The sequence below is a fragment of the Aquarana catesbeiana genome, linkage group LG04 (genome assembly GCF_042186555.1).
Source record: "Aquarana catesbeiana isolate 2022-GZ linkage group LG04, ASM4218655v1, whole genome shotgun sequence".
Lineage (NCBI taxonomy): Eukaryota > Metazoa > Chordata > Amphibia > Anura > Ranidae > Aquarana > Aquarana catesbeiana.
The window spans coordinates 219,586,756-219,603,818 of record NC_133327.1 but is presented as its reverse complement, the minus strand read 5'-3'; the positions used below and the strand labels follow the sequence as shown (position 1 = coordinate 219,603,818).

Below are 17,063 nucleotides of genomic sequence, written 5' to 3'. Positions count from 1 at the left end.
TTTTTTTTTCAAAATTTTTGTTCTTTTTTTGGTTATTTAGCAAAAAATAAAAAACACAGTGGTGATTAAATACCACCAAAAGAAAGCTTTATTAGTGTGAACAAAATGATAAAAATGTAGTTTGGGTACGGTGTTGCATTACTGCGCAATTGTCATTCAATGTGCGACAGCTGAAAATTGGCCTGGGCAGGAAAGGTGTAAAAGTGCCCTGTATTGAAGTGGTTAAAGCTGGAGATTACTGTCACAGGATTGTAACCTAAAAACTGCATACAGGTATCCACACATTTGAGTAAATCTTCACCTTTGTGCAAAGACTTGGTATCTAGCCCCAAGCTGTCAGTGGCAGATCCTCTAAGTCCTGTAAAATGCAAGGTGGGTCCTCCATGAATCGGGCTTGCTTTTCCAGCACGTCCCTAAGATGCTTGATTGGATTGAGATCTGGAGAATTTGAAGGCCAATTCAAAACCTCAAACTTGTGTTCTTCAAACCATTTTTGAACCATTCTTGCAATGTGGCAGGGTGCATTATCCTGCTGCAAAAGGCCATTGCCATTAGGGTATACCATTTCCATGAAGGGGTATACTTGGTTAGCAACAATGTTTAGGTAGGTGGTATGTGTAAAGTAACATCCACATGAATGGCAGGACTGAAGGTTTCCCAGTAGAACAATGCCCAAAGCATCACCTGCCTGTGCTGGCTTGCCACCTTCCCATAGTGTATCCTGGTGCCATCTGTTCCCCAGGTGAGTAACGCACAGGCACCTGGTCCAAATAATGTAAAAGAAAACATGAGTCATCAGACTAGGCCACCTTCTTCCATTGCTCAGAGAAAGTATGGGAAAACATGGACTTTGTCGGCACCAAGTAATGAAAAATAGGATTTTTATAACAGCTTACATGTAAAATCCTTTTCTTTTGAAGCACATCACGGGACACAGAGCCATAGTAATTACTATGTGGGTTATAGTCCACCTTCAGGTGCTGGACACTGGCACACCCTTAACAGGAAGTTGCCTCCCTATATAACCCCTCCCATACCGGGAGTATCTCAGTTTTGTAGCAAAGCAATACACGTGTATACTAGAAAGAGGGACGGGATGTCTGTGTCCCGTGATGTACTTCAAAAGAAAAGGATTTTACAGGTAAGCTGTTATAAAAATCCTATTTTCTTTAATCGTACATCACGGGACACAGAGCCATAGTAATTACTATGTGGGATGTCCCAGAGCAATGCCAACTGAGTGGAGGGAGACACAACAAAAGTAGGGGATCATGAAATCAGAGGACTTATACTGCTGCCTGCAGTACACTCCGCCCAATGGCGACATCCTCATGTCTTTTTACATCCACTTGATAGAATCTGGTAAATGTATGGATTGAAGACCAAGTTGCGGCCTTGCAGATTTGAGCCATGGAGGCTTGGTGATGCACTGCCCACGAAGCACTAACAGCCCTAGAGGAGTGCGTTTTGACTTAAGAGGGTGGAATCTACCTCTTGAAACCATAAGCTTGAATGATTACTTGTCAAATCTATTTTGAAATAGTAGATTTAGACTCTGCCTGTCCTCTTTTAGGACCTTCAGGCAACACAAACAAAACATTAGTTTTTCAAATCTGAGTAGTTGCCTTTAAGTAGACTTTGACTGCTCTCACCACATCAAGAAAATGTAGTGATTATTCTTCCATAGAACAAGGTTCTGGAAAAAAATTAAGGTAGAACAATATCCTGGTTTAGATAAAAAAAAACTGATACTACCTTTGGTAAAAAGTTAAGATGAGGATGCAATACTACTTTATCCTTGAAAACAATAATAATATGGCTCTTTACAAGAAAGAGCAGCCAATTCTGATACCCTTCTTGCAGCAGATATGGTTACCAGAAAAAAATAGTTTCCTTGTCAAAAAATGCCCATTGTAGGTGGGCTGTAAACACGGGTCAGCATGGAAACACTGACCGGTCTGTGACTACACAGCCCCATACACAACAAACTGTGATGCCCATTTTTTTTCTACTTTTAACACATCAAATCCAGGGGTGACAGGTTTACTTGCTGCCCAATATATCACACTGACCTTCATATGCCATTGTAACGAGATAATCAATGTTATTCATTTAAATTATAGCTGATCGGTGTAATTACACTTGCTGTACTGCTTCCCATACTTGTCTGTAGAACTTCCAGAGGACAGCTGAAAATAAAAGGATGAAGTTATACTTGAAGAGTTGCCCAAATATGTGAAAAATATTTGTTTATTTTTAACAATTTAAATATTGAAATCTTGACCTATTTGGGGGTGCTGCTTTGGCTTTTATGGTGTTTATTTGCATACCTTTAAGGCCTCATGCACACGGGTGTATGAATTTATGCTTCCAATATGCTGCATTTTTTCTGCCAGGACTTGGCAGAAAGGATGCCTCTAATGTTGCATATGTACATGCTTTTATGCAGGTATCACATTGAATGTAAATGCATTCTACTGACCAGTATATCTGAGCATTGGATTACATTTACGCTCATGCGTGCATTTATGTGCATTTACATGCATAAATTATGCGCATAAACGCCTGCTTTGGTGCTTTTAAATGCATGGTGTGCATAGAGCACATCATAAAGCTGCATTTAGAGGCATTAAACCCTATATAATGTATGCCTGTAAAAGCAGCATGTATTATGCCATTGTGCATAAGGCCTAAATGCCTGCCTATGTATATTTTTAAATATTTCAATTCGGATATTTATTTGCATGTCTTCCTGTCATCTTCTTTCTGTCTAGGATGCCATGATATCGCTGATGAATTTAGGACACAGGAGATTGATGGACAGGCACTTCTGTTACTAAAGGAAGACCATCTCATGAGTACCATGAATATTAAGCTAGGGCCAGCCCTGAAGATCTGTGCCCGCATTAATTCACTAAAGGATACGTAGTATACAGTGCAGCTGTACATTGTGCCTGAACTGTTAAAAAATGTCAGGTCTTTGCAAGTAAGTTGTGCATAGTTTTGTAAACTTTGTACATATCATCATTGCAAACCTGCCACATTTATGACCCTATAGACATGTTTCAAAAGCTTTAATGTTTTACATAATGTGTAACATGGACAAGGTATCGCTGGTAATAAGAAATAAGGAAAGTTGTTGCAGGTGGTACATTTCATAACTACATTTAATTTTCTTTTATAATTTACTTTGAATGGACTAGACTCTATTAGCAACAGACACAGGACAAGAGAGGAAAACCCTCAGAAATAATACTATTGAAATGCATATGGCTCAAACAGATAGACATTATATTTTAAACCACTTGTGTTTCAGAAGTTTATTTTTTTGTCTGCTACCGTATATGTGTCCAAGCGAAAACTTTTCAGCTAGACAATACAAAGGCCAGTCCACCTTGAAATGGTATTTCTATTTAGGGTTACATGCCAGAACTCATTTATGACTTAGGAAGTTACACAAGTTATCTTCATTTAGAGTAGCAATTGCAAAGTTATCTCACTTCATTTATTGATGCTTTCATAGATTTGCAGCAGAATGAAAGATGTGATGATGCGTTGAGAAGGGAAAGACTTGTTTAGAGAAGGGGGTACAAGAAATCTCAATTGAATAGGAGAGATTGTTTTAAATATAAGAAGCTAGTGGTGGGTCATTTAATGTCCACCCGTATTTGAAGTTTCACTTTTTAGTGTGGCTGCTGTTATTTTATAACTGTAATATATTCATAAGATGCTTTGTTTATTTTTATTGCACTTAAGAAGCCTGTAGCTTTTTGTTGTTGAAGTGTAAGCTCTGGTACTTGCTAAGTGTTGTTGGAGCTTGTATTTCAACAGCAATTGTGGGGATAACAGGTTGACTACCCCCTTGCACTTTAAGCTATTACAAAAATATATTTATCTACATTTAGATAACAATATCATGTGATTATTGTAAATATTTGCTTGTCTTTGACAAGCAGTCATTACACACGGTATAGTTTTATGGAGAGGGACATTTAAACTTTAAACAGTAATTATTAAAAATAGCCAAAGGCTGGCTATAAGAGGACTGTTTTTTACCAAGAATAACAGACAGGGAGACATATGCCCATTCTCCGTTATCACCATACCTGCTGGATCCACTAAAATCTCCTCTTTGACTTTACTGATGGGTGTTAACAGTGTGCAGAGGAAAGACATGTTCTCTTATCTTCATATGAAATGCAGCATGACATCAAGCTTTTTCTTTAGCAAAATACTGTATGTGATAAAAAGCACTTTCAACTATCAAAGCACTAATATCTCTCCCGAAAGCCCTACACAATCCAATTGCATCCTGATCATTCTGAAACCAGGCTTAATTTGGGTGAATTACTTGCTGAGATCAGCTCGTGTATTACCTTAGAAAGAAAAAAAGACATATTCCTATATGTTACAGATCAACTAACGTGATACATGGCCATTCTTTTTAGTGCCGGTTCACACAGGGGCGGCACGACTTGCAGGTCGCACGACTTCAGCGGCGACTTGCAAAACGACTTCTGTATAAGAAGTCAATGCAAGTCGTCTGAAGTCGCCCCAAAAATACTACAGGAACCTTTTTCTAAGTCAGAGCGACTTGCGTCGCTCCTATTAGATTGGTTCCCTAGTACAGAACGGGAGGCGACTTGTCAGACGGCTAGGTCACCTGACAAGTCGCCCCTGTGTGAACCGGCACTTAATACTGACTTCAGATATTAAAGCGTGAATACACCAAACTTATTCCAAATTAAGTAAAGCATGGACAGAGTGTATGGAGCTTGGGACATCATCTCTGTGTGCTTTTCATTCTCCCCACCGGGCTCTGAAGGGTGGTACACATTGGCACAGCACATCACCTCTCTCCATAAGAAACTACACACCCTGTTATGCAATGCAATGTTAGCTCCTGTTTGGGCAGGTCTATGGGTGGTGTCAGTGAGAGCAATGTCACCACCCATACTATGCAAATTGTGCTGGATAGAACCAGGTAAGGCAAGCAATCTCTTTCTGTGCAACTTATACCTCCCCCCCCCCCAAATAAAGCACCTGATTCTTCTAAAAAACACCAGTGAAAGTTAAATATTTTTACTCAAATGTCGGGAAATGAGCACAGAAATACAGAAGCAGGTGTAAGCAAACGTGGGCAGAGGTGGGAGGGGCTTTGTGAAGACAAGCATGTAGATTACAAAAGCACTGCCCACTGTTCCCCTATGCCATGGGCGCTCAACCTGTGGCCCTCCAGCTGTTGCAGAACTACAACTCCCATCATGGCTCTGCCTTTGGGAGTCATGCTTGTGACTGTCAGCAGCTTGCAATGCCTCATGAGACTTATAGTTCCGCAACAGCTGGAGGACCACAGGTTGAGCACCCATGCCCTATGCTGACGTGATGAAGTCAGCAATCTAACAGGCAGGGCAGTGAGGGGACCAATCACCCTACAAAGGAGAGAGCAGGTATAATTGTCTGGTCCCCTACAGAGGATATGAATGCAGAGCAGCTTCTGAATTAGGATTTTGAAGGAAGATATCAAGAGAATGGTGCTGCTGCAAGGGAAATGGAGATATTATTTATAGTTTTAAGATTGCCTAAAATCATGCCAAAAATAGATATATCTCGGAGTGGAGCTTTAAATGGATATCCAAGAGCCAAGTCGACTGTTTTTATGAAAAGAGGCAGCCCTTTAAATAGACATTTACCTTCAAACAGTATATTGAATACTATTGCAATATTATTGTATATCTAGGACATGGGGAAAAAACAAGGTTACTTATAGATATTACATTTTAATAACAAATAATACTGACTATACATTTTTACAAAGATTTATGTGCAGGTTTCTATATGGTGAGAGAGACTGTATTAGAACAGAATATATTATAACACATAACAAAATCCTAACCGATGTTCAATATTTAGTGTTATGTGTAATAAGCTTGTGAAAATGTCTAAATCGCACTTCTTTGCTGTTCTGTGCAGAGTTATATACATAAGCTAAAACTGCAGTGTTGACTTGAAAATCAGCTCTAGTGTTAATTGGGATGGACTGTGAGAAATGTATTTTTACATAACTGTATCAATAGGTTACTAAGTAAGCGAAATGAGCAGACTTGATTTACCTGTTTCTCAGATTTGTGTACTAATGTATGATGTCACAAGGAAGAAAGCACACATTATTTTTCCACAAAACAAACTACAATCTACAAATAGGCACAGTCCTACACAGTGCTGTATATAGAGAGCTTGCAAAGCCTTGTAATTTTTTTATATATGGCTTCATAAGATGCCGTCTGATCTTTATCCAAGTCATAATATTAAAGATCAATCTTATTTAACAAACATACATTGTGCCATTGTTGAGCACATAGTTTAAACCAGGCATGTCAAAATCAGATGAAACAGTGGGCAGAATTGAGAGGACTGACTTCTGAAGGAGGCCATGTTATGACCACTAAAATCTGCTAAATTCCAGAAAATGATTATGTCGCTTGAGAATTTAAAGTGATTGTTCCATAGTTAATCTGGTTGAAAAAAAACACAAGTCCATCCAGTTCAACCATCAAACAAAAATAAAAAAAACCAACACACTTAAATAGAACATTTCCATATACGCTATTTAGTACCCACAGTTGATCCAGAAGAAGACAAATGCAAAACAATAGGGCCTCATGCATACTCGACGTTATTAAAACACCAGTAGCGTTAGCTATAGAAAGCTGTAGCTGTAGAATGAGTTTTGCAGTAGGTTTTTCAGCTTTTTTTTAGCAAAACTTTACTTCCACCAAACCTTATGGCTCAAAAAGCAGTGATAAACGCCGAATAGCAGCGTTTTTCAGCTTTTGTCACAATGTTTTTACAGCTGAAAAACTCCTCTTAGGTCTCATGCACACTGGACATTATAAAAATGCCAGTAGTGTTATGCCCTGTACACACGAGCGGAATGTCCGACAGAAAAAGTCAGACGGAAGCTTTTCATCGTCTATTCCGATTGTGTGTAGGCCTCATCGGACTTCTTTTTTCGAAAATCCTGACGGACCTAGAAATAGAACATGCTCTAAATATTTCCGACCGATATCGGGAAAACCGCTCGTCTGTATGCTGTTCCGACGGACCAAAAACAATGCTTGCTCTGAAGCAAGTACGAGATGGAAGCTATTGGCTATTGAACTTCCTTTTTCTAGTCTCGTCGTATGTGTTGTACATCACCGCGTTCTGGACGGTCGGACTTTGGATTGACTATGTGTAGGCAAGACTGCTTGAATGGAATTCCGTCAGAGAAACCTTCATTGTTTATTCCAGCGGCTAAACCGGTCGTGTGTACGTGGCATAAGATGTAGAAAGTTGTAGCTGTAGAGTGAGTTTTGCAGCAACGTTTTTTGGCTGTAGCTTTTTTTAGCAAAACAATAATCCCACAAAAGCTTATGGCTCAAAAACACTGATAAATGTAGAATAGCTAAGTTTGTTAGCGTTTTTAACCTTTTAGCAGAGTTAGAGCGTTTTCTTCCAGCCAGAAAACTTCTCTGCCAAAAACGCTGATAAAAGCCTATGTCTGCATGGACACATAGGATAACATGCTGGGGAGTTTACTTGCTGCAGAGAAAAACATCTGAAGTGAAAAACAGCAGCTGTAAAAATGTCCAGTGTGCATAAGGCCTAAATCATGATCCAGTTTGCTCCAACGGATAAAGAAATTACTACCTGATCCCCTAAGAGGTCACCTGATATTCCCTGGATCAACTTTACCTATACATTTTAGTATCCATTTATGTTATGTGCATTTAGGAAGAAATCCGGGCCTTTCTTAAAACAATCTACTGAGTTGGCCAGAACCAGCTCTTAAGGATGTCTATTCCACATTTTCACAGCTGTAAAGCCCCATACACACTATCAGATTTTCTGCTGATATTTGTCTTCAGATTTACCAAAACCATGTAGTGTAAGGGCCTGTCTGGTTGCATACAAATTGAAACTCCTAAGGTTTGACCTCATATTATATGGCTTTGGTAAATCTGAAGACAAAAATCAGCAGAAAATCTGATAGTGTGTATGGGGCTTTACTGTGAAGAAGCCTTTCCATAATTTGAGATTAAATCTATTTTTCACCAGATGTAAAGAGTGCCCCCTTTCCTCTATGACGATTTTAAAGTATATAATTATATATATAAATTAGAAAAACAAACATGTTATACTTGGTCTGTGCAATGGTTTTGCAAAGAGCAACTCTGAACCACCTCTTCCAGCACTCCTGGCTCCTCCTCTTCTCTGTGTGCCCCCCATAGCAAGCTACTTGCTAGGGGGGCACAACTGCCGGTTCGCTCCCAAGCCACGCTGCTTGCATCAATAGACACACACAGTGTGGCTCTGCCCCACCCCCAGTCCCTCTTCACAGCATTTGATTGACAGCAGCAGGAGCCAATGGCTCCTGCTGCTGTCTGGGTCCCTTTGAGAAAAGCAAGAGAGGTCAAAGAAGACTGCCGCCATGTACAGTGCTGGATCTCTAACAGGCTCAGGTAAATGTTGGGGGGAGGGGGGGAATAATTAGTGGGGTGTTTTTTTTTTTTTTTTTAACAGAAAAGTTTTTATTGAACAAATCAGTATTACAATACAGTCAGCTTCCGACAATCAAATCTTGCATAGCTACATTATCAGTTGAAAATATCCATATTTAGCATCCTACAAATCCATACACAATATAATTCCTACCATTTCTCACCAGTGATGATTCCCAATTATATTCCCAGCTAGATCCGGTCCACTACACCAGTGGGGTGTTTTTTACCCTAATGCATTAAGGTAAAAAAAAAAAAAAAAACACCTTTAGAACCACTTTAACATTGTTGTAAACATTATTTATCAGTTTTTTTAGTTTTTATAATTTAATTATCAGCTTATAATATTTAATCCCAGAGAAACTGGTCATAAAACATTTCCTGAAGGATTTCACTGAAAACTTAAGTAAGAGAGTTTAACTCATCAAAAGGAGAACAGCCGGGGACACAATTTTTAAAATTCTTAAATCACCAAGGGCCTTAGAAAAGGAGTTCTAAGAGTGACATACGCACCATAAAACATCAGTTTTACATGTCTTAGCCGAACGCTTTCTGTAGTCAATGATCAGACCTGAGTGTATGTTATTTCTGTTCATGGATACTAAGGATGTCTTTTTGACCTTTTTCAAATCATGCCACATAATTTTAGTTGGATGGAGGTCTAAGCTCTTACCTTTGGATCATAATATTTTATTACCCATGTTATTTTTAAAGATTTAGATCACAGGTAGACACCCTGATATTCGATTATGAACTTTCCAATCTAGTTTGGTGTCTCTGTGATTGGAAGCCATTCATGCCCGAAGTAGCAAATCCCCTCCATTTTGTTAGACTTCCTCCACCATGCTCAACAGTTGGAATATGGCTGTGATGATGTAATGTAGCATCTTAAATTCTGCTGACAAAACTGTATTTTTTAGTGCTGTTACTGATTAAAATTTTCGTGTTCGATTAATCGATTTTCTTTAAAATCGACTAATTTCGATTAATTATAATGCACATACAGATCCAACTACTTTTAACTGATTTAGCACCGTTGTTAGGGCAAGGGCCGAAGCCGGACATAGCGGGGCATGGCTAGGACATCACACGTCATAAACTCAGCCTCACTGTGCCCATAATCTCAGCATTACCGTGCCCAAAATCGCAGCCTCACCGTGCCCAAAATCGCAGCCTCACCGTGCCCATAATCGCAGCCTTACTGTGCCCATAATGCAGTCTCACTGTGCCCATAATCTCAGACTTACCATGCCCATAATAGCAGCCTCACCATTCCCATAATGCAGCCTCACCATATCCATAATCGCAGCCTCACTGTGCCCATAATGCTGTCTCACCATGCCCATAATCACAGACTCACCGTGCCCATAATGCTGTCTCACAGTGCCCATAATGCTGTCTCACAGTGCCCATAATCGCAGCCTCGCCGTGCCTATAATGGCAGCCTCACTATGCCCATAATCGCAGCCTCACTGTAGTCAGTGCCTGTGCCTGGAATACACAGTCTGCGGGCATCTTCCGATGTGTGTCTCGGAGCGGAGTGTGAAAACTTTAGCCGCGCTGTGAGAAAAGTCCCGCCCTCCTCCTAGATCAGCTCGTGTGATAGACAGAACACTGCGTCTATCACACGAGCTGATCTAGGAGGAGGGTGGGAATTTTCTCACAGCATGGCCAAAGTTTTCACACTCAGCTTGGAAACACACAGCGGGAGATGCCCGCAGACTGTGTATGACATATAGTGGAGGAGGAGGGAGCGGAGCACTGCGCTGCAGCCACAGCTTGGCCCAAAGCGGCCCCAGGGCAGGCAGCCTACCGATCAAAAAAATTTTGATCGATCAAAAAAATTAATGATTAATCAAGGAATTAATTGTTAATTTCCGCAGCCCTAGTATTTTTACTTTCAGGTGCTCTGATGCAAACTTGAGTCAGGGAACATTTTGTTCTGGATAGTATTAGGGTTTTCACTATGGTAACCTATAGATAGTGGTTTCTTGATAAGTATTTTTCTAGGTGTAAACTCAATGTAAGTGATTTACTAAAGGCAAATATGCTGTTCTCTTTGCAAGGGAAGTTGCACTTTGAATAGGAATTTGCTCCAGAGCTTAGTGAATGAAGTGAAGCCCTGCTAAATGTACAAGCAAAAAAAATGTTATTTATTTTCCTTCCATGTAACTGGGTATTTTTTGCAAAGTGAATTTTCATTGCAGTCACTAAGATCTGGGGCAAATTCTTGCCACCTATTTGTCTTTAGCATATCATCCCCAATGACTGCAGATAAAGTAGATGCTTGCTTGATACCCTTGAAAAAGTAGTAAGCATGCTTTGTTTTCAAGTGATCCATTGCACAGGTCTGTAGAATGCCCACTCATATAGAGTAGTAACAGTGCTGTATCTTTGCATTTGTAAATTCTCTCATTGACTGTGGAATAATGAAGGCTCTAGAAGATTCATGACCACACAGCAGCAGTTTTCTCTGCACTCCCTCTCCCTTTCAGTAGTTAGGGCAACAATAACTATTGTCAGATATAACTTTGACTATATCATACATTCCATAAATAGACCAGTCTCCAAGTTTAATTAATCACATTCCACATAGTATATCATAGAGATAATGTGTTTTCAATGCTCCAATTTTCATAGTCCAGCCCCTCTCTCTCTCTTCGAGATGTGCCTACTTCCAGAGTGGTGAAGAACAATGTATCTGCTGTCAAACCTACAGTCTCAGTTGCAGTGGAGGACTTTGTGATGTAGTTACAATTTTATTTGCTGATAGTTGTTGCCCCAACTACTAAAAGGGAGTGCAGAGAACACTGTTGCTGTCTGTTCATACTTTGGACAGATTGGCAAGGTCCTTTACATCTGATGAGAGTAGAGTGTGTTACTTTTTTGCTGGTCTTATAGGCTTCAACTAGGGATACACCGATATACAGACTGCTGAAAATTATTGGACAAAAATAGGGTTATCGGTGTTTTGCTGATAGAAAAGAAAACACATGCTGTATCCCATTGACTTCAATGCAAAAATGCCCCCTAGTGACTAAGCAAAATCACGTCCCATTGACTTCAATGCAAAAATGCCCCCTAGTGATGTCAATGCAAAATCGCATCTCATTGTCTTCAATGCAAAATCGTGTCCCCTTTACGTCAATGCAGAAACGCCCCCACAGTGACGTCAATGCTATATCGCATCCTGTTGACTTCAATGCAAAAACGCCAGCCACATTAATTACATTTAAAACATTTTTTGTTTTTTAAACTGTCCATGCACCAAGTGCATACTGAATTTTTGGTGCCGGAATTTTAATTTTGGTGCACCACTAGCTTCAAGAACACTTTATCGGAGGTCCTTTAAGTCTCATTTAGTCCGCCCATATTGCATGTAAACAAACTATTGTATAGTGAAGTTGATAACCCAGATCCTGTTAACAAACTCAAACTTACACCTCAAATAATTGGACCACCAACTTTTACATAATTATTTGATTTTGTTCTCTTCTTTTCAGTCAGTGCCTCAGTTGTTTAAATAATTTGTTCATTATATGGCAGTGTAAAATATTGAATGTTAGTTAAATTGGATAGTATTTTTTACTTTGACTTGAGATGATGATCAGATCACAAGTTGTAATACATCAGTGTATAACAGCTATAACATTTCTAGAGCTTTTACAAACCTTTTGTTTTTGCTATGTACAAAGAGAATCATTAAAAATTTACAAATCAAAAAGTTTTCAGTGGCTTCTCCAAATTTGCAGATGCGGCATTTTTGTTGCCAATTGATCGTTGCTGTTGTGATGTCTGTAAGGAATGAAGACTATGGGATTCATCTGGGATCTTTTACTTATTATACAAGTTTGGATTGTTCCTCTGATCCATGTCCTAAGTAACCATTTATCACTAAAGAGAAGGATGCGCTGAATAACTACTTACTAGGCATAAAGCATATATGTGGCAGCCTTTTTTTGAGTCTTTTAGAGATTTCTACAATATGTGTATGTATGTTAAATGTATAATATGTTTCGTTCATGGTTCTCATGTTCTTTTGTTTTATGTAATTTCTGAAAAATAATTTTGGTTGTGGTACTGAGGTCAGGACACTAGATAATTAGAATTGTCTGGTCAAAGTAATCACTGCAACACAGGAAGGGACATTAATACAGTGCTGCTTCCCTCCTTTGTACAATGTAATGACCGTATTATTGGTATGATGCCAGTAGACTGTAATACACTATTTAACTTCCACTGATCTCAATAAAAGGTGTAGTCAAAGTTAGAATAAACAAATAAAGGCAAATGTTGAGTTGTTTAAAAATATAGGGGTCAGATTCATCAAATACCCTAATATATTAATAGGGTCAGACAACCCTAAACCAGTATCATAAAATTCAGACAAGGCTGACTGAATATTTCACTTACAACTGGTTAGTTACAGTTGGAATAGAAAATAATCACCTCTCTTTAAAATAATCACATTTTGTTGGTTTGCAGCCTGAAATGAAGACAGACACAGTTTTTGTTTTATCCAGCTGTATTTACTTAGTGCAACTTCTAACATCTAAGTGAAAGCTATAACACCAACATGTCAGAATTAAAAAAAACAAAACAGAATCACTGAGTTGGAAAAAGGATCACCCCCCTCGTGTCAGTATTTTGTTGAACCACCTTTTGCTTTAATTAAGGCCTTTAGTCTGTTGGGATATGTCTCTACTAATTTTGCATATCTAGACTTTGCAATATTTGCCTACTCTTCTTTGCAGGACTGCTTACGTTCAGTCAAGTCTGATGGTGGCCATTTGTGGACTGCAGTCTTCATGTCATTTCACAGATTTTCAATGGGGTTTAACTCTGGGCTCTGACTAGGACATACAAGGACATTCACCTTTTGCTCCTTCAACCATTATGTGGTCATTTTTGCTGTGCGCTTTGGGTCATTGTCATGTTGGAATGTAAACCTTCTTCCCATTGACAACTTTCTGGCAGAGGGCAGCAGATTTTGACGGTATTTTGCCCCATCCATTTTTCCTTCTGTCTCTGCTGCAGAGAAACTCCCCCATAATAGGATATTTCCACCTCCATGCTTTACTGTAGAAATTATGTTATTTGCCAAAGGTGTGCAGATTATGGGTCAGGGTCTATCTTCTTCTTTGTAATTTATTTCATACTGATCTTAAAAGAGACCCCTACGAGGCTCTTCTTTGCAAACCAATTGCAAAATTGCTTCGCCCAGAACGTCAACTGGCCTTACATCTGTTTACTGCAACTAAACTAACTATTGCAAAGGCTTGGAAGACCCCTACCCTAAGCTTTGAAGCAGTTAAAAAACGTATGGATGATATTATGGTAAAAGAGAAGCTGACAGCTATACTTTTTGACACTCACAAAAAATTTCTTTGGGTCTGGCAACCGTGGATCGCCCATATCCAACCTTCAAGATTTGATTGCATGCTTTTATTTCTAGCTCTTACTCTAGTTCCTCACTTTTCTACTACTCTTGCTTTGTTCTACTCACTTATTCCATATGCATACTAGGTCGCCAGGCACAGTCCTGGCTGTGATTGTTACAGTGTTAGCACAATTTCTCTCCCCCCCCCCTTTTTTTAATTATAAATATTGCACCTGTACCTACAAGTATACATGGAGACTCAGCTATTATGTCTTGCTCAATAGGTTGCATGCCTGGATATTTTCATTCTATTTCAACATGTACTGTAGTAGGAATTTTCATAATGTTTCAGCTAGTAATTTTTGGATCTTTGCTGCCTTGGGAGCCGAACTTTGAACATGTAAATTTTTATTTTTTTCCTGGTCTGTTCTTGTCACCATAGAATGTAACCATCTAACTGTTGACTGTTTGTGTTGCAATGCTTAACCACTTCAATACCAGGTCATAGTCAAATGACGTCCGCAGATGGGATCTCCCATCCTGGGCGGGCATCATATGACGTCCTCGGTTTCTCGACGCTCCTGTGGGACTGCAGCATAGCGATGAGGTGTGTCCCTCGGACACAGCCCATCCCAGATCCATGTAAAGAGCCAATAAAATATGGCTCTTTACCACGTGTCCAATCACGGCCAGTCACATGTACTGTCCACGTGCACGGCCCTCGTGCATGCCCCTAGGGCACACGCAGAGCGGCTATCGGGGATGAGGCTTGTCACCCTGACACAGCCCAACCCTGATCGCAGTAAAGAGCCAATGTAATTGGCTCTTTACCACGTGACTGGCTGTGTCCAATTACAGCTGGTCATAGAAAGGCAACAAACCGCGGTAACGAAATGTTACCGGGTTCTCCTCACACACCGATCGTGTGTGTGAGAAGGAGATTGTGGTAACATCTCGTTACCACTTACAGTGTACACCAATCACACTGATTGCCCCCTCTAATAAAGAGTACCCGTCACCAGCCATCAAAGTACCTGTCACAGTTCATCTGAGTACCTGTTAGTTCATCTGAGTACCCGAGTACCTGTCACAGTCCATCTGAGTACCTGTCAGTTCATCTGAGTACCCGAGTACCTGTCACAGTCCATCTGAGTACCCGAGTACCTGTCAGAGTTCATCTGAGTACCTGTCACAGTTCATCTGAGTACACGAGTACCTGAGCACCTGTCACAGTTCATCTGAGTACCTCAGTACCTGTCACAGCCCATCTGAATATCTGTCACAGTTCATCTGAGTACCTGTCACCGCTCATCTGAGTACCTGTCACCAGCCCATCAGAGTACCCGAGTACCTATCTGTAGCCCATCAGAGTACCCGAGTACCTGTCACCAGGCCATCAGAGTAACCGAGTACCTGTCACCAGCCCATCAGAGTAACCAAGTAGTCAGAAGACTCATTATGCATCATAGAATAGACGTTGGGGTGTTTGTTTTCCAAAATGGGGTCATTTTGTGGGTAATTCCATTGTCTTGGTGCTCCAGGGCCTTCACAAATGTAATAGGTTAGGAAATTAGATGTGTAATTTTTTGGTCTGGGCAGGAAGAGTGTATAAATGCCCTGTATTGAAGTGGTTAATAAAATAAACCTTTATAAAAAGAAATGGATGTTATTTGGATGGTGAGGTGTATTGGATTTCTGCCAGACATATCATTTGGTGTTGAGGCCAAATAATGAAATTTAAGTCTCATCTGACCATAACACCTTTTTCCATGTGACCTCAGAATCTTCAAGGTGTGTTTTGGCAAAGCTCAGTCTTGACTGCATGTGCCCTTTCTTGAGGAGTGTTTTTTCTTGCAACCCTCCCATACAAGCCACATTTGTGGAGAATTTGTGATATTGTTGTCACATTCACGCAATGACCCTTCTGTGTTATAAATTCCTGCAACTGCTTCAGAGTTGCTGTATACCTCTTGGTAGCCTCTCTGACCAGTTTTCTCCTGGCTCTTTCATCCAGTTTGGAGAAACGTCCTGATCCAGAGAGGGTCTGTGTTGGATACAAAAAAAAAAGGTATTTAGTACATCTCCTGACTTGTGCATGTCCACAACTTTAAACTGGAGGTCCCGGTTACAGGGCCTTACCACCCATAGTTGATTGTTTGCTTCACTTGCACTACCAGAAACTAAAATGCTTCAAGAAAGGTCTGAGCTAATCAAAATGACCACAGCTGATCACAGTTGAAAGTCAAATAGCTTTGGGTGTCATTGAGGTGATTAGCTACACCTGATTGAGTTTACAAGTCATTTTTAGGGGGGGGGGGGGTGATTCTTTTTTAAACTCAGTGATTCTGTTTTTGACATTTTTTTCCCTGACATGTTGGTGTTATATCGTTCACTTGGATATTATAAATTGCACTGAGTAAATACAGCTGGATAAAACAAAAACTGTGTCTGTCTTTGCTTTAGACTGCAAAGCAACAAAATGTGATTATTTTAAAGGGGGTGATTCTTTTCCATATCCATTGTATGTCTTGTTGAGGCTGATGGTATTTCCCAAGTCTCAGTTGTCTTGCATCACTCCTAATGTAAACGCACAACAACTGGTGCAGGTAGGCAGACCTGGGAAATTAGATGCAGAGATCTTGGCCTCTTAAAGGTTAAAGGACACACTAAGTATAAAAGCTTAGGATCCAGCATTCCCAGACTAAACCCCATTATGTGTCTATGGGGCGGGCGTATGTCCATTTACATCCATGTCAGTTTATGTCATCAGAAAAAAAGCAGAAGAGGTCTACTTCCATGTAGGTCTGCAGACATGTGAAAAACAGATAAATACTGAAGTACACTGATGTAAAAGGATTCAGATTTAAAGGATAAGTTCACCTTTACAAAAAAATAAAATAAATGCACATTTTTTGCAGGTAAAAAAATTATGCATTTATTATTTTTGTTAGGGACCTGTAAAGTATTGCACCTATGATCAGCAGATCGTAGGTGTAATGCCACGGTCCTGCAGACTGTCTGTGTAGCTGTCTGCCCTTACTTCTGATATGGACAGGCAGTTACACTGTCACAGGAAGACTCAATGAACTACTAGAGCCCTCACAAGTGCCCTGGTAGTTTATTGAGAACTGCAAGCCGAC

General features: G+C 40.0%; 1 protein-coding gene and 1 long non-coding RNA gene across 10 annotated transcripts in view; one reads left to right on the top strand and one right to left on the bottom strand.

Moving 5' to 3' along the window:
- The window catches only part of PHC3 (polyhomeotic homolog 3), a 133,621-nt gene extending 125,676 nt beyond the window's left edge, over window positions 1-7,945 (top strand). For 8 of the 9 annotated variants that reach the window (XM_073626177.1, XM_073626179.1, XM_073626183.1 and 5 more), the window contains one exon: window positions 2,775-7,944. In XM_073626177.1, the coding sequence (XP_073482278.1) occupies window positions 2,775-2,929 (155 nt within the window). In that variant the 3' untranslated portion in view covers window positions 2,930-7,944. Of the gene's footprint in view, window positions 1-2,774 lie in introns of all 9 variants that reach the window. The other variant, XM_073626178.1, reaches the window with a different exon arrangement.
- Window positions 91-8,782, bottom strand: LOC141139756 (uncharacterized). The gene is made up of 3 exons (XR_012243802.1): window positions 8,698-8,782; window positions 2,073-2,189; window positions 91-761 (listed from the first exon to the last, which is right to left on the bottom strand). It is a non-coding gene; the product is annotated as an uncharacterized lncRNA (long non-coding RNA).
- Window positions 8,783-17,063: the final 8,281 nt, after the last annotated feature.